At 48.0% G+C, this 27994-nt stretch overlaps 2 protein-coding genes and 1 long non-coding RNA gene across 7 annotated transcripts in view; 2 read left to right on the top strand and 1 right to left on the bottom strand.

The window, feature by feature from the left end:
- RSPO1 (R-spondin 1) overlaps window positions 1–12096 on the top strand; it is a 28552-nt gene extending 16456 nt beyond the window's left edge. For 4 of the 5 annotated variants that reach the window (XM_040534698.1, XM_040534700.1, XM_040534699.1 and 1 more), the window contains 5 exons: window positions 4510–4901; window positions 6696–6887; window positions 7632–7781; window positions 8191–8379; window positions 9217–9928. In XM_040534698.1, the coding sequence (XP_040390632.1) occupies window positions 4808–4901; window positions 6696–6887; window positions 7632–7781; window positions 8191–8379; window positions 9217–9374 (783 nt within the window). In that variant the 5' untranslated portion in view covers window positions 4510–4807 and the 3' untranslated portion in view covers window positions 9375–9928. Of the gene's footprint in view, window positions 1–4509; window positions 4902–6695; window positions 6888–7631; window positions 7782–8190; window positions 8380–9216 lie in introns of all 5 variants that reach the window. The other variant, XM_040534701.1, reaches the window with a different exon arrangement.
- Window positions 258–16813, bottom strand: LOC121058760. The gene is made up of 3 exons (XR_005814335.1): window positions 16661–16813; window positions 2159–2244; window positions 258–1249 (listed from the first exon to the last, which is right to left on the bottom strand). It is a non-coding gene; the product is annotated as an uncharacterized LOC121058760 (long non-coding RNA).
- On the top strand, window positions 16420–27457 carry GNL2 (G protein nucleolar 2). The gene is made up of 16 exons (XM_040534694.1): window positions 16420–16610; window positions 16734–16818; window positions 18014–18108; window positions 18609–18748; window positions 19691–19875; window positions 20263–20329; window positions 21663–21821; window positions 22383–22496; window positions 22979–23107; window positions 23311–23415; window positions 23527–23685; window positions 24105–24212; window positions 24538–24968; window positions 25606–25685; window positions 26404–26498; window positions 27277–27457. The coding sequence occupies exons 1-16, from the start codon at window positions 16547–16549 to the stop codon at window positions 27424–27426; spliced, it is 2166 nt and encodes a 721-aa protein (XP_040390628.1). The 5' UTR covers window positions 16420–16546; the 3' UTR covers window positions 27427–27457.
- The last annotated feature ends 537 nt before the right edge of the window (window positions 27458–27994 follow it).

The raw sequence follows: 27994 nt of genomic DNA, 5'->3' as shown, positions 1-27994 counted from the left end.
GGCAGGGGGGTGCCCGCCGGCTGGACCCCTCCTCGTCGCGTTCCCCGTCTGCAGGGTCACAGCACGGCTCCGCAGATGTGGGGGAATGCAGTGCAGAAGCTGGTGGAAGGAGTCAGACCTCAACAATGCTGCGGAGAGCTCCGCTGCCAGATTGGTTTTTATTATTTTATTATTTTTTTTCTTTTCAGTGAAGTTTATGGGTTAGGGATTTTGCAGAACTTGGCACTCGGATATAATATCAAATGAAGACCTTCTGGTTCGGAAATTTGACTTAATGCAGCCTTCTTTTATTGCTTCAAGGATTAGGCAGAACAAAGTGGCTCTGCATGTGCTGCACGGGGCCGCTGGCCGGGTGAGACACCCTGCGGCAGCCGCGATGCCCACGCCGGGCACCCATGGGACTCTCCACCACCCAGGGCTTCAAAGAGCTTCTTTTGTAGCATGTAGCTCTCTCTGCCTTGCTGACTGAGAGCAAGACTGTCCTAGCAGTGAGCACAATGTGCTTTTGGTGGAAACTGTCCTTTCTGTGCCGATTCTGCAGCATGGGCATCCCACGGGCGAGCCACCCCTGCGTGCGGGGTGACCCTGGGGGTCCCCAGCTGTGCGGGGTGACCCTGCAGGCAGCACGGGGCAGGCAGGGCACAGGCACTGGGTGCAGGGAGCGCCCACGGACGTGCAAGGTGGGCACATCTCTGGATCAAGTAGGCGTAACGGTGTGGCACGGCCAAGGAAGATGCCTGGGGGCTTGCAGGCGGATGGGGTGCTTGGCGTTGCTGCTCCTCTTGCAGCTCGCAGTGTCCTTGCAGCCCTCACCCACCTTGTGGGTGCTTGGTGGGCTTCTGCATTCACAGGGGCCACGTGCAGGTGGCTGGTGTTGAGCTGCTCTCTGGTTCTTACCTCTTTGCTCCACTCCCCATCTGTGCTCAGCTCGCCAAAGCCAGCCCTGGGGAAGCCCCTCTGATGTGAGGAGCTCCAAAGGTGCTGGGATGGGGCCCCCTGGGGCTGGATCCTGACACCCGCGGCTCCAGGGCACCCAAAGGGGTGCGTTCGGAGCCCGCCCGGCTCCCAGCCCCACCTCAGACTGCGAGCTTCAGATGTCTCGGGGAGGCTGCCGGAGGCTTTTGCCAAGGGAGGGCAAGGCATGCAGCGAGATAAACGCGTGTGTGGGCTTCTGCTTGTTTGAAAGGTGCCTCCTCTCCTGCTGGCTATGTCCCACCTGGTGGGACTCGGCTCTGCTGCAGCAGCAGGGCTGGACAGGGAAATTGAAATTGAAATGGAAATGGAAATGGAAATGGAAATGGAAACGGAAATGGAAACGGAAATTAGTTAGAAATTGAGAAAAAAAATGGGAAGAATGAATAAATTTCTGGAGTCCGGTCTCCTAGCATATTTGCACCGCTCCCACCCCCCAAGCAGGCTGCCAAGGTGACATTCAAGTTTTCTCCCCAGCTCTAGGATGTGGAAACTCCAAATCCTCCGCACTCGGGGCCGGTGTCCAGCCGGGTGCTGGCAGCCGAGCGGGCAGGTCCTGGGGTTCATTACCGCTGCTGCTGCACTTGGCCGCTGTCCTGCCTCCAGCCCTCCAGCATCTGGTCCTTCTCTCCCGGCTTCAGTAAACCTTCGGAGAGCCCGTTTACATTACTGATAGCCCGATACGTTCGGTGAGAGGCAATATATCAGCAATTTAGTTATTGCGGATTAGGTCTCGAATATCCCAGGGATATAACGTTGGTCTTTCTCACCTTGTGTGTAGGAGGACTAATGGTAAATTATCTGGATGGTTTACATTTTCTGGTTTGTATTGGAGCTCCCAAGGACCAATTTATCCTGATTGAATTGCAAACAAGGCTTACTGTCATCTCAGATGCAGGGGCCAGGTCTCTCCATAAATGAATTCAGAGCAATTCAGGTTACCCCGAATTCTTCCTGTCGATGGGATAATGGCATAAATCCTGCTAATGTTTAGACTGGAAATTGTTTGCAGCAACCTGAGCTTGACTGATGGCTGCAATAGCATCAAGAATCATAATTTGTGTCCTGAGGTGAGGGTGGAAAGAGCTGGGAACCCGGCTCCTCTCCTGGAGGGCAGGCCACAGGCACAAGTCCTGCGGAGAGATTTTGGGGGGGGTTGAATGTGGAGAATGTGCTGGGGACCCACCGTGGCACGGGCTTCTCAGCATCCAGTAGCTTTTCTGTGCTGAGTGAGCAGCTGTTGCTGGAGGCTCAGGCTCTTTTTGGGCTAGGCTGCAAGGAAAGGAGGAGGAAAAAGCGTTTGCTGAGTTTGTGTTCCAGGTTTTCCATGGCACGTCCCTGCCCCTGCACCGAGCGAGCCCTAAGGGATGGGCTCATACGGCTGAGGTTCAAGCCTCACGCTGGCTCTTGGCACGCTGGGGGAGTGTTTGCTCCTTGCGAACATCCCTGCTGCTGCCCCGAAACAGCAGCGGAGGTTTGTCTGAGCTGCGACTGTTGTGTAAACACGGAAGGACGTGGAGCAGGTCCAGCGTGTGTGTTCTGCGGGGCACGTCACCTGCATGAGTGCTGGGATTAGCAACAAGGGGCAGCCAGAGCAGGTGGCGGCGGTGCTCCCACCAGTGCAGCTGCCTTTCAGGGCTAATTTGGGGAGGGTTTGGGCTGCGCTGCGCTGACACAGCCCTGCTCACCTTGGTGAGCATCCCTGGGGTCCTCCTGGCTGTGCCGCGCTATGCTGCGCCGTGTCATGCCACACCACATCATGCCATGCCATGCCAAGGTGTGCCGTGCCGTGCCGTGCCATGCCATGCCGTGCCATGCCACATCACCTTGTGCCATGCCATGTCGTGCCATGCTGTGCTGCCCAGAGGATGCAGGCAGCTGTGCTGCCTTCACCCCTCCATGCAGGGGTGCCCCACACGTGTGCCCATGGATGCTGAGCGCAGGGAGGCTGCAGCGGGCCAGGGTTGTGATCTCTGCACAGATCTCCGCTCCGGTAAACACTCCCAACAGCCCAGCTTAAGCACTTGACAGTGTTTATAAAGCAGCTTGCAGCAAACAGGCTTGGAAGTGCAGAACAAGTTGGTGTTTACACAAGTGACTAATTATTTATTTGAAAATCCCCTGGATGATGCTGCGGGCTGTAACGACAAGCACATGGGCAGCGCTGTGCTCTTGCCCCAGCAGCTCTCGGGGGAGTCGCAGCGGGGATACGGTGAAAAGTTCAAAGCTGTTGGGGCGGGAGGATGCCAGCAGCACCCCGCGGTGCCACGTGCCCTCCCGACAGCGTCGGTGTGCTTGAACCAACGCTGCCCCGAGGCTCCCGCTCTGGTGCTCAGCTCAGCATTGAGACGTGCTGCTGCAAGGCCCGGCAACACACGGGTCACATCTTCCTCCAGCTGCTACCTCGAGATGTTGCCAACCTGCTACTGCTGCTACGAGCAGCAGAGTTTCCAAGAGCTTTTCTGCTGCGTGCGTGCCTGCTCGGGGCTCCTGGTGGTGACGTTGGGGTGCAGTCAGCCCCTGGAAGCACCTTCCTGGGTGCGGGGCTTGCTCCCAGCTGGAGCTGGGTGGGCTCCCATGGTTTCTTTGGTCCCTGCATGCCATGGGGATGGAAGGTGTCTCCCCAGGATAGATGAGTGCAAGGTGTGTGAGCAGCAGGGTCCTGCACCCCTTTGTGATGCCCAGGGCTGCAGCCGGGCACCGTTCCAGCCCCATCGCCACTGGCCATTGGGGGCATCAGTGACTGCACAGTTATTATAAAGGGATTAAAACCATTTTCTGTTTCATTTGACCTCACAGAGTGAATGTTGTCGCCTTTATTCCCACACAATGGCAGCAGTTGGTGGGGCTGCACTCTGCCAGCTGCGTGCAGAAGAGCGCAGCACCGCTGTGCTGTGCCAGAGCTTTCTGCTCAGCCTGGGAGTTGTGCTTCCTCCGCTTCTGGAGCACCCAAATCCACCTCCACAGCCATTCCTCCATTTCCCAGAGCTGCATTTGCTGCCCGGTGCAGGGCTTCCCCCAGCTGCACGCCGCAGCAGCACTGCATTCTGAAGGACGGGGAGCTCAGGGGGTTGCAATTGCCCTCGGAGCAGAACCACAGCATTTCGGAATGCTCCCAGGACAATCCCTCCCTGTCCCCTGGGACAGCGCTGCACACCCAGCTCGACTCCCAGCCCCCAGAGGTGCCCCCTTGATAGGAAACATCTTGTGCGCTTGGCAGCCCGCAGTGGCCGTCTGCTGCTTGGCGAGCAGGGGCTGAGGAGCACTGGCACTGCAACGAACAAGTTACAGCTGCAGTCAGGTTCAGCATCCACAGATGGCAAGACCACGGCAGGCATTTCCATGTAAAAGAACTGTGTGCAGTTATTAAGGCGAGCAGTGACGTGCAGGTGGGGTTGGAGGGTGTTCCCCCTCCATGTGCTTCTCCCCCAAATTTTGCTCTACGCTTGGCACCGTGCTGACCCAATCCGTACAGGAACGATGGAGACCAGTGTTCATTATCTGGTGGAGCTAATCTTTTCTCCTCTTCCTTTCCAGTTCCTGCGTGTGCCCGTGGAAACTACGAGCAGCTAACGCTCACTGCCTGAGCCCCCAGATGGGACTAGACCCAAGCTCCTGCGCTCCATATGGGGATGAAGGCAGAACCATGTTACCTGCTACCTAAGGCCTCTGCTGCTGCGCCGGGAGCTTGTGGATATGGTCCTGCACCAGGCTTCACACACAGACTCTCAGCTCTGAGCAAGCCCCAGAGGTTTTAGTGGCAGCAGAGCCCCCCCAGGCGCGGGACGGACTCCGATCACCCTGCGATACAGGGCTGCAGCGCTGGAGAGTTACTATGCAGCTTGGACTGCTTGTGGTGGTGGTTTTTCTGAGCTCGATGGATCTAACAGGCAGCAGCAAAGTGGTGAAGGGCAAGAGGCAAAGACGAAGTACGTATGAAATGGTTTTCTTCTTCTCTGCTCCTCGTGATGCGCTGCCGTTCGTGCAGACCGGGAATGTTTGTAGATGCGCAGGGTTGGGCAGAGCCTCCTGGTGCCCAGCGAGGTCTCAGTCCTCCCCTGGTCCTGTGCAGCTCTGCTACTCGCAGGATCCTGCCTGCTGCAGTCCCTTTTCCTGTGCCGGGGAGCTGCAACCCAAGGTGCATGGCAAGCACGGGTTTTAATTATCCCCTGCGGCCAGGACTGGCTTCAGCCAGCCCCACCCAGGGACTCAAGCAGCCTGAAACACACAAAAGCAGCCGCATGGGTTTCCCCTCATTTAGGCGAGCTCGTTTTAGAAGTGGTTTGCGTTCAAACGGGTTTAAATTGAATTATAGAAAAATGATTTTATGTTAAAACTGGGACTGCTGGAGCTCCGTGAGAACAGGGAAAACTCGATGTCGTGGCTAATGCTATTAAGCACAATTCCCAGCGAGTCTCGGTTCGTACCTTTGCCACAGAAGCAAACTTCAGTACTGTGGGGTGCAGGAGGGATGGGGCTGAATCCCTATGAGGATTCCTGCTTCCAGAACCCAAAATAGAGCAGGGAGGTTGGCCCAGACCTGGCCAGCCCTCCTGGCAGCCGAGTGCTGTGGGTCCCCAGGCTGGGGACCCCTCTTGCTTTCTGTCTCGTTGTCCGAGGCTACAGCAGCTTCTGCACTGTGCAGACAAGTGGGGACTGGTGACAAGGCAAGGACAAGGAGCAGGGGAGCTGCTGGCACCCCAGGTCACGGTGGGAGGGAGAGGAAAGCTTCCCCACCTCTCAGGCTGGCATGTGAACACTCTGGTGCTCCGCACTTGCTTTTGAAGTGTAGTAAACACAGCTTTTAAAGGAATACATTTTAAAATACACAGTCTCTCTATAAACAAGGACACTGCTTGCATAATAAACTAATAAAAATAACCTGCATTCTAGCCTGCAAAGAATGCTATTGGTTTCAAAACAAGCAGCATTTTACATGATAATTAAAAGCAGAAAACTCTCAAGACATGGGATTGAGTATTTTTTTTGGACTGAATCTAGGAGCTGAGAACACATCTCTATTTTGGGGGCAGTGAAATCTCCTACGCTGCCAGATACAGTGAACGTAAGAGGGGTCACAGTGCGATGTAGCTTGGCCTCAGCCCGGCTCAGAGCACAAGGCAGGATTACTCAGAGCGTTTCCCTCCAGCACTGCATGGCTCCAGTCCCTGCTTGCCCTGGAGGTGCCTGGAGCGGCACCGCTGTGTGACCTCTGTTTGGGTGAAGTCCTGCCCTAACAGGACATTTAGGCAGTGGGGTGCTGTTTGTAGCTGGTGACTGCTTTGGGGTCCTGGACATAGCGGATCCAGAGCTGCAGCGAGTGCAGGGGGGCCAAGGGGTCCCCTGGGCAAAGCCATGCGCAGGGACAGGGCTAATGAATTATTGAGCTGGGTTTGATTTGTTCTCTCCGGGCGGCACTTATGTCAGGACACGAACTCATACTTTGCATCAAATATTTATGGCAGCTTCCCTCAGAGGGGCATTTGTCTCCAGGAAGTTGCTGGCCGCCCTCCAAAGAGCTGGCTCTTACTCGAGTGGCAGGGCTCAGCAGTGATGCCCCGTCTCAAGCTGGCCGTGGTGCCGTGTCCTCCCTTGTGGGACAACCCCAAGCCCCGGGGACCATCAGAAAGGACAAGGCTGGGGAAAAATCACAGAATTGCAGAGCTCTGGTGTCCCGGTGCCCGTGGGGTGGGTGCTCACCGTTGCCTCTCCTGCTTTTCCAGTTAGCACTGAGCTGAGTCAGGGCTGTGCCAGGGGCTGCGACCTGTGCTCCGAGTTCAATGGGTGCCTGAGATGTTCCCCCAAGCTCTTCATCCTTCTGGAGAGGAATGATATCCGGCAAATTGGGATCTGCCTACCTTCCTGTCCACTGGGATACTTTGGCCTTCGCAATACAGACATGAACAAGTGCATCAGTGAGTATCAGTGGTCTCTCCGTGTTGCGGGCAGGTCGTGGTGCTCCTCTCCTCTGCCCATCCATGGTCATGAAGCAGCTCTCTAAGTGAGAACTTCAGCCTGGGGCTGCCTTGTTCAGCCAGAGCACCAGAAGGAAACTGGACGTGGAAAAATGTGATCACTTCCCTGGCAGTTTCGTGCAAACCACCCTGAAGGCCAGGTTTCTGTCCAGCTCGGTTTCTTTGCAGCCCATACTATAGCTGCAGCTGGAGCAGCTGAGACTGGGCTTTGTTTTTTCTGCTTTCCCACTTCAGCCAGTTGGTGCTTGGGCTGAACACAAGCCCAGACCTTTTCCACCCTGCCTGATTTCCACCTGGAAGCTGCTGCTGCAGCACAGTGGCTCTGTCCTGTAGCAGGGAACAATGCAAAGAAAACTAACGTCCATTCAAGTAGCACAACCAAGCCTGGCAGGGCACCCAAAGACTCGCCCTGGCTGCTTGCAGCCTCCTTGGAGCCAGAAGCAAACTGGTGAGAGAGGTCAGGAGCTTCCTGAGCCTTTGGACTCAGCTCTTTCACTGCCCATGCCTGCTCCCTGTCCACTGGCACCCTCCCCAAGCTGCCCTGCCTGCACAGCCGCAGCCTCAGCCCGGCACAGGCACACAGCGCAAATCACAGCTCCCGTGTGCTGCTCAGGCTAGCCCAGCCTGCCAGCACTTGTGTTCGCGTCAGACTGCGTGATGGCTTTGTGTTTTTGTTTCCCCCAGAATGCAAAATTGAGAACTGTGAGTCCTGTTTCAGCCGAAACTTTTGCACAAAATGTAAGGAAGGTTTGTATTTGCACAAAGGGAGATGTTACGTCACATGCCCTGAAGGCTACTCTGCTGCCAACGGCACCATGGAGTGCAGCAGTCCTGGTAAGCGATGCTCAGGCACCTTCCACTGAGCTTTCTATGCATCTGTCAGGTCCAGTAGCATGTATTTCTTCAGGTTGGCTTAGATGATAAAACAAACTCTTCAGAGATGGTGTTGTACTGGTGTCTAGTGGGTGATGGTACAGGTGTCCCTGTACCCAGCCCTTTGGAGCCTGCTTGGTACTGTAGCACCATGGTGTCACTGCAAACTGCTCGTGGAGTGTGTACAGCTCAGAGTTCACCATATAGTAGGAAAGGGGTGCTGTGAAAGCCTAGAAAGCTGCTGGGGAAGCACACACACTCCTCCAGCCTCAGGCGGGGAGAGGTGCAATGCTGCGGGAGGGCTCCTGGGAGGACAGAGGCAGCCGTGGAGAGACAAGAGTTACCTCTGGCCTTTCTTGTTTTCTGGCAGCACAATGTGAAATGAGTGAGTGGGGTCCCTGGGGGCCCTGCTCCAAGAAGAGGAAGCTGTGTGGCTTCAAGAAGGGTAATGAGGATCGAACGCGGCGGATCCTGCAGGCTCCCTCTGGAGACGTGTCCCTGTGCCCCGCCACCACGGAGGTGCGGAGGTGCACCGTGCAGAAGAGCCAGTGCCCCGAAGGTGAGCGAGCACCAAGCATTTCACCACCTCTCCACAGCACCACGCCACATGTCAGTATTTAGCCTAATGGCCCAGCACCATAAATGTGCTGTAGATCTCAGCACCCCTCTGTGCTACAGGTACTAAAAGACTCGATGTTGCTCTGCATTTTGCACAAACAAAGCTCCCCCAGGGACCCCGGTGTGATAGGGCAGCTGGGCAGACCCTTGGTGCAGCTGGCACAGATCCCCAGCACAGCTTGCTGCCTGTCCTGCAGGCTTCGGGTGTTTTAGCTCCTTTGGGCAAAGAGCAAACAAGGTGGCTGAGCAAGCTCTGTGTGCTGCGCAGATGGGAGTTGTCATCTCCTTTGTAGGAATGCTTAGGTCTGTGCTTTTCCCAGGAATTGCTGTGTCCACAGGATGAATGGTGGCTTGGTCATCCCCTTACGGGATGGACAAGATTGTGGCTAGGCTGACTGCTTGGAGGGGAACCGGTTCTGAGCAGTGAGTAACAGCACGGGACCAGCGAGCAGGGAGGGGGGGATGAGCCCCGCCTGGCTGCAAGTGGTGCAGGCAGCAAGGTGCGTTAGCAAAGGGGAACAGGCTGCAGCAGCAGGGAGATGCAAGTGTCAAATCTCCTGCCAGAGGCTGGAAACTGCAAAGCTAAATCCAGGTTTGATCCCCCTTCCCTGTGTGTATTTAGGAACAGCTCGCAGTACAAAGAGCAGGCTGGCAGGTGGGCACCTCTGTGGTTGGAAGGGGCTCAGCTGCCCCTCAAGCCATGCCGGGAGCCCTCAGGACCCTGCTGGGCATGCTCGTCCTGCCGGGAACCTCACCCCTGCCCTTTGCTTTACTGCAGGGAAAAGGAAGAAAAAAGAAGAGCAAGGAAAGCAAGATAATACCAATGGGAACAGAAATCGGAAAGACACCAAAGATGCTAAGTCTGGCACCAAGAAGAGGAAGAGCAAACAGAGAGGGGCCGTGGTCCCCGCCACATCTGCCAGCCCTACCCAATAGCTGCCCCTTTCCGTCACCTGATGGCAAGACTTCATTGCTGCTATGTATATGAAAGCTTTATTGAACCAGAGCACTGCTACACAACATTACACATGTTCCGAAAGACAGACATATACTCCTAGACTAGACCCGACAGAAGCCACATACACGATACTTAAGGAGGCTGCACCCCCAGGACGCGGACGGCACCCCTCCGTGGCAGTGGGACGCTGCAGGGACAAGAGGTGAGGATGAACCAGAGCAAAGGACAAGGGCACAGGACCTTATGACACAGTGCCTCCACGCCGAGCCAGCCGCCTGGCCCCGGCACAGCACGGTGGCAGCCTGGCGGACACAGCTGGGACTGAATTTCTGCTCTTCCAGACCAGGGAACTGGACTCACACAAAGGCAGTGGCCTCTTTCTCTTCCCCTCCCCTTTATTTTGTGTTTTAAGCTGTATGACTTTATCATTGAGAATAATACATGTTAAACATTTGTGGTAAGAGGTCAGTGGTATCTGCCCTGAATCTGCTTCAAAGAGTTATTTCAAATTAAACAAAAAAAAAAAAAAAAAGATGACAACCAGCTTCCTGAGTGTGTGGTTCATGCCTTGGCCCCTATGGAGGCTGGTGTCCCACAGGACGAGACTCACTTGTGGAAGAGAAACACACAAAAGCTGTAAGAAAACCCCAGAAAATGCTGCCAGCTGCGTTGCAGCCTGAGCTCAGCCCCGCTGCCCGCACAGGACCCACGCTGCTCCCCGCCACCCCCCGAGGAAGTTCCCGTTAAAGGACCCAGCTCAAGAAAATGAGAGGTTACAACACACCGCAGGTTGCCGAAACGTTGTGACTTTGTTCATACGGTCACAGCTACCAGACTCCAGGCCAGGCCTGTCCGTTCGGCCCAGCACTGCCCCAACACACACTAAGAGGGAATGAAGGCGGGAGGGGGATGGCACGGTTCAGGCCCCATGAAGAAAAGCAAACGTTTAAGTTTGGTAGAAAGCACTGGTCTCCGCGTCACCAACGGGAATGTCCTGGATTGAGCAAAAACGCTCCTGCTCTGCAGGAATTGGCACCTGGGCAGAGGAGCCAGGAGGAGGACGGTGCTGGATGGAGACGTGGTGAGACCGGAGCGGGCGCATGCTTCACACTGCCCTTCTCGGCATGGAGAGCCTTGCCCTTGACATAACATGGCACCTCGCTCAGTTTCCCTTATATTTTAAATCGTGCTTCCTCGATATAAATAGGGGCAGATATTTAATTCCTCTACAGTTCAGCAAAACCCCTCTGGTCCCAAGGGATGGAGCCGGGGAGGTCCCCAGCGATGTGCAGTGCTGCACCGCTGAAGCTCCCGACTCCCCCAGTAAGACAAGGGGCAGGGAAAAGCCAACCCCAAAGCTAAAGCTGTCCAACCCAAGTAGCGCTGCCCTTGCTTTTGTACCACTGCCTCTGCCTCGCAGGGGTTGCCTGTGGTGGAAAGCCCCTGGCACGTGGTTCTGGGTGCCTCCCCGGCGGGGTGCCGGTGCTCTTCCACGAGGGGATGCGGGCGGCGCAGCTCTGGTGGGGACAGCCGAGGCTCCTCTTGCCCCGTTGCACTGCGGCTGCTTTGGCAGAGGTCAGGACGTGGGAGCTGCATAGTTGTTTCAGCCCCAGGGCTGTACCAAGCTCTCCGTGACTGCTCTGCTGGCAGCAAAACCTTTCAGCCCATCATCCACTTTGTGTTTAAGTAAACAAGAAGCCGTTATATCTTTTAAAGGGGATTCCATTTCAGCACAATGATAAACGACCAGCATACCAAGCAGAGAGAGAACGAGGTTCTTAAAGTCATCCTTTGAGTTGTTTATGGATCATGTTCAGACGACTCCTGAAGGCCTCCCAGTTGAAAGATCAGATCTCACTTTGCTTTCTAGCCTCAGCTAGCCTGTGAGATAAGTATTTTGTTTGTGACATGGCACTGCATGTAAGCAGAATCATTTTTCCCTTCCGCTTTTTAGCAGCAATAATCAGTAACCCTTTCATGAACCTCAGCTTGCTAATTCATAAACCACTCTTTCTTCCCTCCTGCTTCAGTATCTCAATCCAGTTCTCAACAAGGATTAAAGAGAAGAGAGAGTGCATTAGTAAGGTTTTAGACGCTAAGGCTCTGTTAACTGACTGGATTCCCTAACTCATGGCAATATTAGTGCAAATATTTCAAAACTAAACAGCATATAATAAATCAACACAACATATCTTGTAGACTTTTCTAGAGTTTTTTTTAGAAAAACTGAAGAACTTATTTCTGTTGCACTCTTTTCCCTTCTTTCTTCCTTTTTCATAGTGAAATGGGAAGAAAAAGGGAGGAAGGCAAATGAAAGTTTAAAATGTGTATTAAGAAAATCCATGATTTTTCATTATGGATGATTAAAAATGAAACTGTTTTAGAAAAATTAGAAGGAAATTATAAAAAAAAAGATCAATTTCCTTTCTTTAATCAGCTCAAGAATAGTGCTTATGCCCACTCTCAGACAGCTGGTTCATTTCAGAATTTAGAAACCTTTTGCCTTTGACCAACGTGTTTTGCACGCTGAGCTCGACAGTCCAAAATGGAGATCTCCTTAGATAGATTGATATCATCTCAACTCACATGCACATGAATGCTCTCTTTCAGCCCACCAAATAAAATCTGTTGTGGTGTTCTCTCCGTGGCATCACTGTAAAATATGCTTCTTTAAACAAATAAATAAAGAAATGGGTTTGCTGAACAAGCTTTGTTTGTTTATTCACCAAAAACAGAGTCAAATTCCAACTGGTCAAAAATATCTAGAATGTGCGACTAAGTCTCTCCTGAAGTAATTTGGCCACCCACTACCATCCAGAAGCCAAATGGACCTCCGTGAGTCACGGCACGGAAATGTTAGTGCTGTGGATTCTGCATGTATTCATGTTCTGTACTTTGACGACCTATTTGCTGAACTGGAAAAGTAGTTGCTAGATGTATAGACAGCGAGGCAGATCCTTTGTAGGAAACTCCTTTGAATAGAAAAGGTCTTCATGTATACTCATGAGCCAACCAATGTTTATTCACTGGACAGACCAACTCAAAATTTGCAGGATGGTTTCTAGGTAGTTTACTTAGCTTTTGGATAAATATTCCTAGGTAAAGGGGAACAAAGTGCAAGGAATAATGCATTAACAGCTTACTGTTTGGAACTGTTTAATTTCTATCTCATTTGCTGAGATTTAGGAGCTGAGGCAGACAAATTTCACACAGGTTGGTTGCATTACATTTTTATCCTTTCTGTGCAAGATAAATCTGTGTTTCTCATCAGCTACAGTCAAGTTAAATGTGTGCACACATATTCCTCAAACAATAATTTACTAGCTTTATATCCCCATGGAGATGAAGGCGATGTGTAGACTTTTAGTTCATGTTTATGTTAAATTGATTTCTCACACAGAAGAAAGCTTCGATTAAAGGAAATATAGTAGGAAAGTGAAAATGGTTATTACTAATATTGTTATTTGGATTACATTGTCTTAAACCACCAGAAGGGCCCTTTTCTATATGTATTTACTTACAGATTTTACTAAGTCAATAGTCTTCACAGGATGAGATGTTAGGCATAACAATTTAAAAACAAAACAAAACAAAACAAATAAAATCTCTATTAAAATGACAGAAATATCAGCTCTGTATAACCAGTCACCATAAATAAATCACACTGATGGCATTTATACACATAATAGCATATTATACCCAACCGAATGCCAAATCATAGTGTAGCTGGAGGTGCATGCCAGAATCTCCATAATTTTTGAAGAACAGCAGGATCTTTCTTGGAGGAAAAAAGAGGCAATGAGGTAGATACTATAGCTATTTACAGCACAAGCAAAAATGTTGGGTTAAGACCTCGTTTGCCATTACTGCTGAGGCAGCTTGCAAAAAGGCCAAATCTAGAGACTTACAAGGCTAAAACGTATGGCGCAGCATGTGCAGCTTTCCAGAAAAGAAGCCACTTTTCTTCACCATTAAAATCAAAGAGCAAAAGTAAATTAGTTACATGCAAATGCTTTAACTTCCAGATTGCTAGTAAACACTTAATTCCTGAGAGAGATCTGCAGCCTAAGGTCAGACAGTAATGCAGAAAGCTCTGTGTGTCTGCGAGAACTGCACAGGATTCAGCATGACTTTTGCTCTGAGGGATTGATTCGGGGGCACAGAACTGTCTTGGCTCTCAAAGTCCTTTTTCAACTTTTTGACTTTTTTGCTTGACTTCAGTGTTCTCCTCTCTCCTCCCTCTGGCTTTCTCCTATTGCTTGTAGTTGCCGTTTTAGATCTCTTAAATCCAAGGCAACGATATCTGAGATCACTCTTGTTTTTTTCGGTTAAGGAGACATCAAACCTGGAGCCTTTTGCCAAGGAGCCTTGCCTCCCACTCCTGTATAAACTAACTCCTGAAAACTAACTCCTGAGAAACTGAGTTGGGAAAATGATTGCAGTGATAAATAATCTACGGTATCTTCTGGCAGTGCTCTGGATAATTTTGAAAGATATGAAACTCACTTCTGTCCTTGTACTCTGCAGGGAATCACTGCAACATGGAGAGTAAGATGGCTGGTGTTGCCCTTATCCAATTAAATAACGCAAAGTAGCTCAATAACACACTAAAAAAGTGCTCTGAGTACAAGTCCAGTCTTGTTCTTAAGTCTTGGAAATCTATTTTCCTTTCATTTAATTGACAAAATCTGTAGATCATACAAGGAAGACAGTCCCTGCCAAAAATCAAACATCACTAGTTTTTAATAATACAATGGGAATAACCCCTTAGAACATATGCAATTATGGCAATGAGTCATTCTGATGGCATCACATAACCACATTCACTGGGATTTTGACAAGTAAGAGGCCACAGAAAATTCCAAATGATTTAAATTCAACAATGGTCAGGCTAGTCTTGTCTATGAAACTAAGGCCGTTTGGCAGCTCTGCCGGGCCTGGCATACATCACCGAGCCCCCTGTCCTGCTCGGTACACCGTATAGACAGCATCCCACTGCAGAAAATTTAAAAGAAGAAAAAAAGAAAAAAAAGAAAAAAAAAGGAAAGAAATGAAAGCATGCATCAATGGCAAATGAAAAGCTGGTGAATCATGCAGAAAAATAAAATTAGTTTAGTGGAGTAAACTAAGCTGACTCGTATGTTAGCAGATAAGCAATTCCAACAACCACAGCTACAGAGATGCTGCAAGTTAAATGCTAACAGTTAGCCTCAGTAATGTAAGTTTGGTCCAGAAAAAACTTGAGAGAGGTGAGCGCAGCTGAAAAAAAAAATTATTCTAATTTGAATACAATTCCCATATGTTATCGGTGTAATCTTTCCTAATGACAGAAAATTCAGGGCTATAGCTCACTCTGATTTGGATGACAGGGCTCACCATAAGTGATGCTGGGAACAAAGCGGTGCTGAGACTTCAGCATCACAGATTTCAAAGTGGAGATCCAATGATTAACTCAGATGTATTACCAACAAAAGTTCTCCATGACATAACCTAATGTCTAACACTTTTTCTATTCTTACAAAGAAAGAGACAGCAATTTTCTAGATGCATTCCAAGATATTTTGCTAACAATAAAAAGAGTGTTTTCTTAAGGAGAAGGAAGAAAGAGTGGGGGAGAACAGGGCGAGTATTACTCAACTATTTAGTCTAAAAATTTGAAAATCAAAAGGATCTTCTGACAGATTAATATCAACTCTAATAGAAAACACACTTGTCCTGAGAAAAACTCTTCTACATAAGCCTCAAGTCTGATAGCTTAAACAATTATCTACAATTTGGAATTAATTTTTTATGCCCACATCACTGTGTATTTTTTAAATGCCTAAGGCATAGATAATTCTATTAAGAGGAGGAGAGAAAAGTAATAAAAAACCAACAAACAAAAAACAAACAAAAAAACCAACACCAGAAATCGTAGGCTTAAACAAAACAGACTGAAAATGCAAGACTGCCATCTTACAAAACATCTCACAAGTCTTGACTAATTACGACTATGTGCAGCAGGGACTATGCACTACCTGAAAGCAAAATGCTGAAAATCATTAAAAGAACAGAATCTCAGAGACTCTGTTATTGCTCTGGATTTAGAAGAGCATTAGCAGAACTGGAAGGAAATTGAAATAGCCATGAATACTCTGCCGCTAATAATCATTTAGAAATGATGGGCCAGGCCTTCATTTTGGTGAATGGCTCCCCAGTGTGCTGAGCAGCCTGGTCCCAGCCCAGTGTCTGGTACAAATTAACACAATTTCACTGGAGTTTTGTTAATTCCTCCTAGGTGAGGATCTTTCCAACTTCTAGTAAAAACTGGCAGTAACATGAATGTAGGCTTAGCCTTCAGACCTATAATTTGCCTAAATTTGATTTAAGTTATTGCGCCGTCCATGCAACTCTTTACATGCAAACAAAAAAGGGAGTGTTGTTATTCCTAAATTTTAAAAGCGGGTGCCAGGAAGCCAGGACAAGGAGCCCCGTGTGCCTATAAACACCCTTCCAACCCAACCCCGCTGCCTGCCAGCCCGCACCCAAGCGCCAGCGCTCCCACCAGCACCAAGGAACCAGTTTGCTGACCACATGCATTCATCTGCAAATGGAAATAAGTACTAATGCCAAGCTCCCAAATGATTCTGATTATGTTTCTGCGAACAACACCATTTCGAAAAAAAAGAACCAACACAACAATGAGGATTCTTGTGCCAGCGCCCTTTTTATTACAACGCCTTTGAACGCCTGCAGTCCGCCTCGCTGCCCGGGGCAGACAACGGAGGCCGGCACAACAGAGGGACAACGCGGAGCTCTTGCCCTTCTCGGGCACTGCGGGCCGGGCTCCCAGGCACCGGCGGAGCCTGGCGGAAACCGGCCGGGGCCGAGGGGGCGGCGGGGCCGGGGGTAGGCCGCAGCGGGCCGGGCCGGGCCGGGCCAGGCCGGGCCGCGCCACGCGTTGCCATGGCAACTGCAGCCGGGAGGGGAGGGGGGGAGGCCGCGAGTGGTTGTCAAGGCAACGAGCAGGCGCCTGCGCAGTAGGGAACTGGAGCCGGCGGAATGACGTCACGCCGCTGCCCCCCTCACGCCGGAAGTGGCTGTGGCAGCTCTTCCGGCCCGGTGCGTGTGGCGGAGCGGGCGGCGAGAGCGGCCCCGGCACGGCGGCGCCATGGTGAAGCCACGGTACAAGGGCCGCAGCACCATCAACCCCTCCCGCGCCAGCACCAACCCCGGTACGTCTGGGGACGCGGGCAGGGCTTTACCGGGACGGGTCGGGCCTTACCGGGCCGGGCCCGGCCTTACCCTACTGTACCGGACCGGGCCGGGCCGGGCCTAACGCTGCCTTCTCTCCCCAGATCGCGTTGCTGGCGCGGGAGGCAACAACATGCGGGACCGAGCCACCATCCGGCGCCTCAACATGTACCGGCAGAAGGAGCGGAGGTGAGCAGGGCCCGGTCACATCGGTGCTACCGGTGCGTGGCGCTGAGCCGCCGGGCCCCGCTGTCTGTCCGGTGGTGCGGGCCGGGAGCTGCGCAGAGAGGTGCTGGTGCCTCGTCTGGTGACAGAGGGCCCGCCGGTTGGAGCAGAGCCCCTCCTTTGCTCCGAGTCAGGAGCCGGGAAGCTTTATCTCGAGGTCCAACCAGGCCAGCGATGCTATCAGGGAGTGCGGCTCAGCTGGAAGACGCGTGGCGTGGAACAGCTGATATGATCTCGCTGGAATGTCACGAACCCCAAAAAGCCCAGATTTCCACCACGTCCAACTCAAAAGCTCACCTCAGAACATCTGAGGAGCCTGAAGTCCCCAAGGCTCTCTTCCTAAGGGATTCCTTCCCTCTACGTGAGAACCTGTGGCTGCAACGCAGTCCCACCTTATAAACACACGCCTCTGCCATGCTGTGGATGCCGTCGGGGTTACTTAAGGTTCTGGTTCAGATTAGCAGCTTTGTCTTGTTTTGCCAGATTCCTCTTTGTTTTGAGAGAGGACTGGGGAATATGTATCTTAAAAACTACTCAACTTAAGCCAGGTTTCAATGGGGAGCTTTATCTTACAATCAGCGTTCACTGCAAGCTGATGGGTTCAGCTGATTAGAAAGTCGCATGCGAGCACAAGAGAAGAAAGTGTTTTTTGTTAGGAAATCATACTTTAGTGCTTTTTGCACCCCAGTATGGCATTCATGTGCAGCCTTCGTGAAGAGTTTAGTCAAGCTGGAGTGAGAATGAGGAGTTTTGAGATGTTTTGTAGGGAATTGGCATTCTATTTTGCTCTGCGTATCGCATGCTAACTTTTATCCCTTGTTCTTAACTTGTCCCCAGGCCAATCTTATAAATACGTGTAGTTACTTGTACTCTTGTGGAAAAGTACAGAGTTCAAATTACAGAAACTCTTAGCGAGGTGATTTTCAGAGACATTGCCATGTGGTTTGACACAGAAAAATATCAGGACAGGATCATTTGTGGCCTTTGAACTGCAGCGACAGGGGAACCTTCCAGTCTGACGTCAAGGTACCCCGGGGTACCAGTTCGAAAGGAAGGGTCTTTCTGGATTTTATGGATCCACTTCTACTCTAGTAAGCAAAAGTGCTAGAGGGGTGTATGCGTCACTGTGAATTTACATGCCTTCTCATTTTTCACTTAGAAACAAACGTGGCAAAGTGATTAAACCCCTGCAGTATCAGTCAACGGTGGCACCAGGCACAGTTGCAAGAGTGGAACCAAATATTAAATGGTTTGGTAAGTGTTTTTTTTTCTACTTTCAGACTCAACAGGCTCAGAAGCTGTTGGACTTTGTGTTTTTAGAGTGTGAGTGTTTAGGAATTGTCATCTCGGTGCTGTGTGGGACAGATGCTGGAAAAGAAGGCAAAAAAACTGCTGCTGTAGGCAAGGGCATTGGCTCACACCTTGCCTGTACCTGTACGTGGGGTGTTTGCTTCCCATACACTGCTGACAAGTGTGGGTTTTTGTCTCCTTTGGTTATTTTGTGGGATTTATCCATGTGTACCTACATTGTAGCTTGGGTGTGTTAAGTATCCTAGGGATACTTGTAAAAGTTTCCTTAGATTACGGAAAAGAAAGGGATTGGCTTATGTATGCCAAATGTTGGGGTTGTCTCAAGTAAAGTCTTCTACTTCTTGTCACTACTATTTTGATTCCGGATGGAGTGTTAATATTTTATTAATATTCCCTGTGCCTCTGAAGCAGTTAACGTGGGGAACCTTGATTTTTACCTGCAGGAAATACTCGTGTGATCAAGCAGTCATCCCTACAGAAATTTCAAGAGGAAATGGAAACCGTCATGAAAGATCCGTACAGAGTGGTGATGAAGCAAACCAAGCTACCGATGTCCCTTTTCCATGATCGGATTAAACCTCACGTAGGTATCGTTCCTCTGCACCTTGTGAAGGCTGGGCTGTGCGCACAGATGTCGTGAATATTATTTACCTGTGGGAGATTTGGTGCGTTTGTAGGAGTATTGGAAGGAGTTAGGGCAGATGACTGGGGGAGGGATGTTTTGGAAAACATCGCTGTAATGCTTCTAATTCCTCATGTGAAAGATAGACTTTTTTTTTTGAGGATGCATCATGCTGCTAGCCCGCTCTTGTGCCATGACTCTGAGCTCAAATATGTGCTTTTTATCTTGAACCAAGAACATTCTTGCGCATGCAGACGCCTTTTCAAGTAGAATCAAGTTTCAAGTACATAATTTTAGTTATTACCAGGCTTCTTTCCTAAAGTCTGAAATATTATTTTGGGTTATTGTTGGGTATTTTTTCGTGTGGAAATCTGCCAGGTTTGTGTCATAAAAATGTTTCCTAAATTGAAGAAAAGGTTACCGCAAACTAAAATGTGCGTTATAAAAACAAATGACTTCTTTCAGCTCTGAATCGTGTGCTGTTCCAATAAAAGTTGGCATTCACTACAGGCTTTAAAATCTGTGATTTTGACTGTAATTGTCCCTGACAAAATTCTGTGAATTTGGCGAGATCTGTGCACTTGTTAGAAAAATAAGAAATGATCAAAGATAGCAGCTAAATTTTCATCATTGTAGCCTTAATTACTTTTGACATCATTTATGCAGAGAGAACCGAAGCATAGTTCTTTGGCAAGTGCAGTGTGTTTTGTTGCTTACTAAATATCCACTCTTACGTTTCTCAGAGATTAAGCTGCAAAACTCAAACACTGTTAGGGAAGTGCCTCTAAGTCTCGTCACAGGTTGCAGAGTTGCATTGAACTAAGGTCTTGTACGCTGCGTGTCACGAGAGATGGAAAACAGTTTTTGCTTTTGTTTTCGTTTTACCAACCCATCTTTCCTTAGACCTCCAGAGTTCACATTCTTGACACAGAAACGTTTGAAACAACATTTGGCCCCAAAGCACAAAGAAAAAGGCCGAATCTCTCTGCAAGCGATGTGCAGTCCCTGCTGGAGAATGCTGAGGCCTCATCGGAATCTTACGATCAGGGCAAGGACCGGGACCTGGTCACAGAAGACTCCGGTGTAAGGTAAATGGAAAGGAGAAATTATTCTTTGTTTACATACCTTGAAAGTCGGCTTTAAAAAAAAAAAACGTGCATCTAGTTCTTCCATCAGTGCTGCTACTGTCTGATGAGTAAGCAAAGTGAAATCAGTTGAATTTGGCTGGGACTTGTTTTAGTTCTGTTTTGCCCCAGTATATTTAACTGAACTATTGCTCCCGTGGGACCCTTCTGTATTCATTCGTAACTAATTTCCTGTTGCATGTCTGAAAATCTGCAAACTCAGTTTTTGGGTTAAACAGGGGGCTTGGCCTCCTCTCCTTTTTTGTCTGTGAACAGCCAAATGGCTTTAGAGGAGAGAGCACTATAACCGTGTTATTGTGGTTGCTGATGTCTGTGGTAATCCGCTTCCAGGGATGAAGCACAAGAGGATATATATAAGAAAGGACAGTCCAAAAGAATCTGGGGTGAGCTCTACAAGGTCAGTAACATTTATAATTTGCAGCAGTTTTTTTTCTGTCTTTCAGTCTTTTCAAAGGCCAATGCTTCAGCACAGCATTGGAAATCTTGTACAGCAGTAATCAGAAAAGCTCTGAAAACCCTTCATTTATAGATCTTGCCATGTTAGGGAAGCTTTGATGACAACTGAATATGCTGTAAAGTTTCTTAGAAACGTTAAGACTGTCTTCGTTCATGCGGAGATGTCCTGAGTATGTAATTTGCTTCCTCATTTTCCTGTTAGCCTAACTGTACTTAGTGACTTGACACCATACACCCTTTTCTGACATCGGTCTGGTACTGATCCAGTACATCAACTGGAACAGAAAAAAACAGCTGTAGAAGAGAGTAGGGATTCATTTTCACATCTGTGCTTGACTGAGCTTGATCCTTGAGCTCTTGTCCCAGTGGGACAAACATCTGTAAAGTACATGATCTAAAGATGGACTGGCAGAGCCAAAGGTGTAAGCTTCGCTTGGATTCCTGGGGTTTTACCACAAGTAAAGCAGTCAGATACCCTTATGTTTCATTAGACTGGAAACATCTGGCATGTTGATAGGGTCTTCTTTGGAGTGCTCTGCCGTTCATGTTCCAATGAGTCACCTTGACTGCTAGAGGAATGGAGCTGAGAATGAGTCAGGGTTGTAAGAGCAGTTTGTGCTCTCAGTGACTGTTAGATGTGAAATTGCTTGATTTCTTGTTCTGAATTTCTGAATGTAGCTTAGAACTTTCTCACTTAGATCTAAAAGCAGTGGGAATGATAGAGCAAAACAGATTTCAGTAAGGTGCTGCCAAAAATGCAGGAAATAGCTGTGAAACAAATTCACTTGGCTCAAAGCAAGTCATAAACTGACAGCTCCCCGCTGTAGATGCTTAGTGGACTAACAGCAGGTTCCTACTTGGTTGTGTTTCATATTGATCCAGAAAACACTTTTTATACACCGATCCTTTATGAAATGGTGGAATTGAATTGCTGCAGAATGGATGGAGAACATTGTTTCTGTCTGCTAAAGCAATTCATTTTCCCGTTTGGTTGCAGTGTTTACTTTTCCAAGTGCTGCAAACATCTTTCTAGTGCGTAGGGAGCTATAGTGCATAAAAGCTACAGGGCTGTCCAGCCTGAATTTGGAGGGGAGTATGGGAAGAGAGAGTGGAGGATTAATGGGTATTAGTCTGAGGTTCTGTCACAGGAAAGTGACAATTGTTCATGAAGGATACAAGGTTTTTAAATTAATGATGCAGATTAGAAAATTACTAACGTTCATTTTGGAGGTTTATGTCTAACACTTTCCTTCTGCGTGATTTTTTTTTTCTAGGTGATAGACTCATCAGATGTTGTTGTTCAAGTTCTTGATGCCAGAGACCCCATGGGCACTCGCTCCCCTCATGTGGAATCTTTCCTGAAAAAAGAGAAACACTGGAAGCATCTCATTTTTGTCCTGAACAAATGTGATCTTGTTCCTACCTGGGCTACTGTAAGTACAGTCCTGCCTGTTGTGCTCTGGACCTTCTTTGTTCCTTTTGTAGCCTCAGCTTTAATTCTGTTACCAGTCCTCAGGCTGGTCTCAGAGGGCGTAATGTAACTGGGATAATGGGAACTCTCTGCTTGTTTGCTATAAAAGTAACAATTACCATTTAAACCCCTCCAAGTTTGGCTCAGTTGAGCAACAGTCACCAGCCACAAATTCTCTACTTCCTCTGTCTGGATTTAACAGTTCAGCTGGTATCTCCAGTGTGTGCTAAATGTTAGTCCGCTTAAGATCCATATCCACCACAGCTGGTCTGGTTTATATTGTTAAACTAATTAGTTTTAGCTAGCAGTGAAGGCGTTTTTGGGAAATTGTCTTTTTATAAAAACAATAGCCAGTGCTTTTAGCTATTGGGTTGGTGAAATGCTTCAAAGGTTCCTACAAAGCAATTTTCATAGACAGCTGCATTTGTGACCCAAGCGAAGATGCTGTGTTCTTCTCATAAGCAGATTGTTTCACCGCCTCTGCAGCACAGAATCCCTAACTGAGCAGTATTTTCCTCTTTAGAAGCGCTGGGTTGCTGTCCTTTCCCAGGAGTATCCAACACTTGCTTTTCACGCCAGCCTCACAAACCCTTTTGGCAAAGGTGCCTTCATACAGCTTTTAAGGCAGTTTGGAAAGGTACAGAACAATCTGGGGGCTTTGTATTGGGGATTTGTTTTTGTTGGGGGGGAGGAGGGTGGGGAATGCCTGTTTAGTGTGGGATTTTTAGTGTTTGAGGTTCAATACACTTTCTTGTGGCCATCATTCTGTGGTGAGCAAATGGAAAATACTCCTTCAAACATGTTCTAAATGTACATCAAACTGAGGAGATCCCAAAGAGTTGGTTTAACTGTCACTGTTTGGCCTCAGTTTCTTGTAGACAGAGTATTCCATTGATACTCCTAGGTCTGACTTGAATGTGTAGAAGAAGGGAAGATATTTCAGGCTTGTTAACATCATGCATCTATGCATAGTCTGTTAATATATTCTCATTTTAAGTGTCTTCATTTTCCAAAGCAAGATGGCTTTTCTTGTCTTGAGATTAGTGCTATATGCTGTCCCCAGCTGCTGCTTGTATTTGCTTTATTTTAAGTATTAAAAGAAATGTTGTTTCTTAACAGTTACACTCTGACAAGAAACAGATCAGCGTGGGTTTCATTGGTTATCCCAACGTTGGCAAAAGCTCAGTGATCAATACGTTACGGTCTAAGAAGGTCTGCAATGTGGCTCCTATTGCAGGTGAAACTAAGGTAGGAAGAGATTCCCGCATTAAAGAGGCGCAAGGTGCAAAATTTCTTGGCTGTCTAACAAGAATGCCAAGTTCAGTTCTGTTTCTGTGCGTTAATACCAAGTTTCTAAGATGACTCCTATATTTTAGAACTGTCTATTTAAAAGCAGAACAAAGGGCTGTTCATGGAAGGAGGTAACACAGATGACTGCCAATCTTTTTCAGGTGTGGCAGTACATTACCCTGATGAGGAGGATTTTTCTCATAGACTGCCCAGGTGTAGTTTATCCATCTGGAGACTCAGAAACAGACATTGTGCTGAAGGGAGTGGTATGTATCTGTGCTAAACGCTGGAAAATTCTTGCTGTTGTCATTGTGGTGGGTTGAAATAAGTGAATGCACGCTTTCCAAAGGGTTAATACTCTTGACATTCATTTTCAGGTTCAAGTTGAAAAGATTAAAAGCCCTGAAGATCATATTAGTGCGGTGCTGGAAAGGGCCAAACCAGAGTACATCAGAAAGACGTACAAAATTGATTCCTGGAAAGATGCGGAAGACTTTCTTGAGAAGCTTGCTTCTAGGACTGGAAAACTGCTAAAGGTGTGACAACTTTAGGACAAGAGAGAATGGCCTCAGGTTGTGCCAGGGGAGGTTCAGGCTGGAAATGAGGAGACATTTCTCCTCAGAAAGAGCGGTCGGGCGTTGGGACGGGTTGCCCAGGGAGGTGGTGGAGTCACCGTCCCTGGGGGTGTTCAAGGAGAGGTTGGACGTGGGGCTTGGGGACATGGTTAGCGGGTGATGGTGGCGGTAGGGGTGTGGTTGTACCAGGTAATCTTGGAGAGCTTTTCCAACCCTAATGATTTTAGGATTCTGCGATCTTCCTGCATTTGCAGGTTGGAAGAGTGCGTGGGTCAGTTTCTGCACTGAACCTGGGAAATAGGAATGTTTCATTTGCAAAGGTAATATAAAGGTGGTATGCCCTGCAGACGCGGACAGAAACTGTTACTGGATTCTTTCAGGGTGGTGAGCCTGATGTGCAAACGGTCAGCAAGATGGTTCTCAATGACTGGCAGAGGGGCAGAATTCCATTCTTTGTGAAGCCACCAAATGCAGAAACAGGTCCCCAGGTGAGGATGTGACGCTCGTGCCTTTTCTTCTTGCGTATTACTCAGTTTTCCTAATGGTATTCACTGGTGCTTTTCCTGGAGTACCTTGGGCAGGGCATGTCTTTGGGCTCTGACTAGTGATTAAAGTGACACTCAATTAAAGTTGGGAAGTACGTGGAGAGGATGAGGTGGCAGTGCTCTTCCACAGAACTGTCTGAGCTGTTTTGCAATCATCTACTAGCAGAAATGCCAGTAATTAATTGTCTTAGGTTTCTTCCAAAGAGATCGTTTGGACAGACTGACTCTGCGGATAATATTATTTTATCTGTTACACCCTTTCTCGTAGCCGCCTGCGTCGGAAGGAGAAGGAGCGATGACATCAAGCCAAGATAATGACAAGCCGGAAATCTCTGAGTTAGCAGCATCAAGTGTGGAGCCAGTAGAAGAGAAGAATAATACAGACAATGAAATTAAGCAACTCATGTCACACGTTCGGCAAAACTTTGGGAGGATTAATGTGGCACCGCAGTTCTCAGAAGAAGACCTGGTTCCTGTAGATGTGCCAGGCTTTGATGAAACAGACAGTGATTCTCCTGCGGAGGAGGAGGAGGAAGAGGAAAATGAGCAACATCAAGATTTGGTAGAGAATGAATCACAGGTGGCTGCACAAGGTGCCAGGGAGAGCTCTAAGGCAGTTCTTAAGGCTTTGGAGGAGAAGATTGCAAAATGCAAGAAATTTCTGGATAGAGCCAAAGCCAAGAGATTCTCAGCAATAAGGTATCTGAATGCTCAGCGACTCATGTATTTTCACAGGGGGACAAGAGGGTTAATGTGTTTCTGCTGCAGTTTCACTCCATTTTTGACTTGTTGCCATGGCTTCTCTAGTTTAGTCATAAATATTTGAAATTTGGCTGAGCAGCAGTTTGTTTTTGAAAGAATATTCCAAGTCCTATTGGCCATCGTAACTAGAAATGTTCTCACTTTTGGAAAGCTGCCTCTTACAGTATGGTTTAGAAACCTGTGGATATTCTGGGTAGCAATATTTCTTTCTTCGATCTCTCCTTAATGTTCAGCTCTTTCTTGAGCAATACCAAGGCTGATGTCCTACCCGAATATGTTAATCGGGTCTCTGTGCATGTACAAGAGTATCCTAGCTCATACAGCAGGCCCAGTTTTAGCAGAGCTCATCTACCAGCTTTGTGAGGACGAAGATGTCAGTGTTAATTTTTGTCTCTTTGTGCCAAGCACAAGTCCAGTAACCCCAGAGATAAGACTATTGGAATCTCTCTTCCATGTGAAGACTGTGGCTTTGCTGACGTCAGACCACTGGGACCTGCTGGAGATTGATCACTCCTTGCGCGTGGCTACATTTTGTATTATGACACTCCTCTATTCCCTGTTTTATCTTTTGTAGAATCCCTAAGCAGCTGAGTGAAAAAGTGTTTGCAAAATCGATGCAGAAGTTTGAAGAACCCAAAGAAGATGAAGACAGAGGTAAAACAAGATTAGTAGATGTTCCTACTCCACATTTGGAAATCCACTAAGCAAGAGGGGGGAGATAAGGGGAGAGTGTTCATTAGTTCCTGACTGCAAGTTCTTTCCCTTAACTTATTTAAATCTTTCCATAGCGAACGTAAGGGCTGCCTCATGACCTTGCTTTAGCTTTTCTGTAGGACTGGATGGTCTGGGCAGTAAGATGTCCTCTACTAGTGAACGAAGATAAAGTGAAGACAAATGTTGTGTTCAGAGCAGGGTGCTGCTGTGGGCAGATTTCAGTCTGAGCAACATCCGTTCCACATGGTACAGCATTACACAGGCGGCGATGGAAGTGTTTTATGATACTGTAAAAGCACAGAGCTACTTCAGGCTATAGGTTTTACTGCGGTCGCTTTTGAGAGTCTGTGTCTTCAGTTTCCAAAGCAAGTTTGATTAAAGGCAAAATAATGTGGGAGAACCTTATTCCGACAAGGCTATGAAATATTTCTAGACTTACATGTTGCTTTAAGCAATCTGCTTATCAGGAGCGGTTTTTCAGCGTAACAGGGAGTGATTTTCTGGTAAGGGACATTCATGGGTTTTTAGTAAAAACTATTAAAGCGTGACCAAAGGATTGCTTTGCCAAAGTAGATGGGGCAGTGACTCCAGCCTTAAGTTCTGTGAGCAGATGAGTGTTTTGGAAGACGCTTGAGTATGTGATCATTGCTGTTTGCAGGCAGCACGGAGAATAAAAGAAAAAGGAAAGCAGAAGAAGAAGACGACGATGACCATTTGGCTGAACAGCCTTGCAAGAAACTTACATCCAAAGAAGTAAGTGAGATCCCCTGTAGTATAACAGACAGGCGGAGTAATAGAGCTGGCTTTTTTCCTACGTAGCTTGCTCAGTATCAATATAAGAGGTTTGAGACCTGGCGCTATTAGCAGGAAGAGAGCGCAAGGCCTGTAGGTGAGGCGGGGGGAATGTGAAGACGGTGACCTGCTGCTGACACGAGATGTGACAATAGTGTTCCAGCTGAGCATGGGCCCCTAGGAGGGACAAGCTGGTGACAATGACAGAAAGAGTGTTGAAAGGGAGAATCCTTTGTAGAGAACTGTTCTGCTTTCAGTGTTAGCTTGCCTACTGGTGCTGGTAAGAGAGGAGGGATCTAAATGCTGAGGTGCAAAAATGAGGACCTAGATGGGCAAAAAGTCATTGGCAGTTCTGTTTTCAAAGGGAAATGCTGCTGCTGTTTCCTTTTCTTGTTAATCAAGTCTGAACAATTCTTCCAGTGTAACTTAAATACTAAGAGAGAGAGACCGTTTGTAGGACTTTAAATAGGATTTGTAAGCAAATCTTGTACAGCAAGGGGGTTTTTAGAGCACTGCTAGGACTGTCAAAGGGGAATGGAAGACTGAATTCTGTTCATGTTTGGTCACATCTTCTGTTAAAGTTCTCTAACGTGACCATGGACATCAGTAATGTTTCCTATTAAGTTATTTATTTCACTTAAGGTATTGGAATACAAAGCAAACACCATTTGAAAGAATGCAAACAAATTCAGGCTATGGATACTGTGGACTTGCTAATATGTTTTGTGTGTATTTACAGAGGAGACGAGCTGAGAGGCAGCAGCGCTCCAAGAAAGTCGGAGTCCGGTATTATGAAACCCACAACGTGAAAAATAAGAATAAGAACAAGAAAAAAACTGGCTTGGAGGCACAAAGATCAAAGCACAAAAAATATAAACATAAGCAATAACTGCTTATTCTATTAAATTTTACATAAAACAGCTCTAGTACGCAGTGCCTTTTTTTAATATAAAACTCGCAGTTCCTAGTCAAAGCTGTTAGCCTTGTCTGTCTTGTTCCCAGGAGTAACATCTCGCTCTTTTTCTGCATCATCTGAAAGTTCTTTATGCAACTGGAGATCGTGGTGTTTCCACATCACCATCTAAGGCCAGTAAACATTGCATTTGCAAAACACATCCTGAAACGTTCTTTTTCCTTTTCTGGAAGCTAGCTTTTACAGAGCTGCTCAAATGACTACAGTGAGGTTTTTCCTATGTCAGCTTGCTATATATAACCAACGAGTTACACAGGTACCTCAACTCAAGTTTTCGTTTGCTTTCACTGAGTAGTGGTGCTTAGAACGGCATCGTACCTCTTTGTTTCATTAGAAGTAAGCATTTGGAAAGCTTGGGTATTGTTCGTCCTAGGTTACACCACTTCTGAAAAGGGATTTTGATGTACAGTTAACACCAACTGACACATACTCAGGGAAATACCCTCCAAACCACTTCTGTCCAGGAGATATCTAAAAATTGATT

The sequence above is a fragment of the Cygnus olor genome, chromosome 23, assembly GCF_009769625.2.
Source record: "Cygnus olor isolate bCygOlo1 chromosome 23, bCygOlo1.pri.v2, whole genome shotgun sequence".
Lineage (NCBI taxonomy): Eukaryota > Metazoa > Chordata > Aves > Anseriformes > Anatidae > Cygnus > Cygnus olor.
This window is presented reverse-complemented; position numbering and strand designations above follow the sequence as displayed.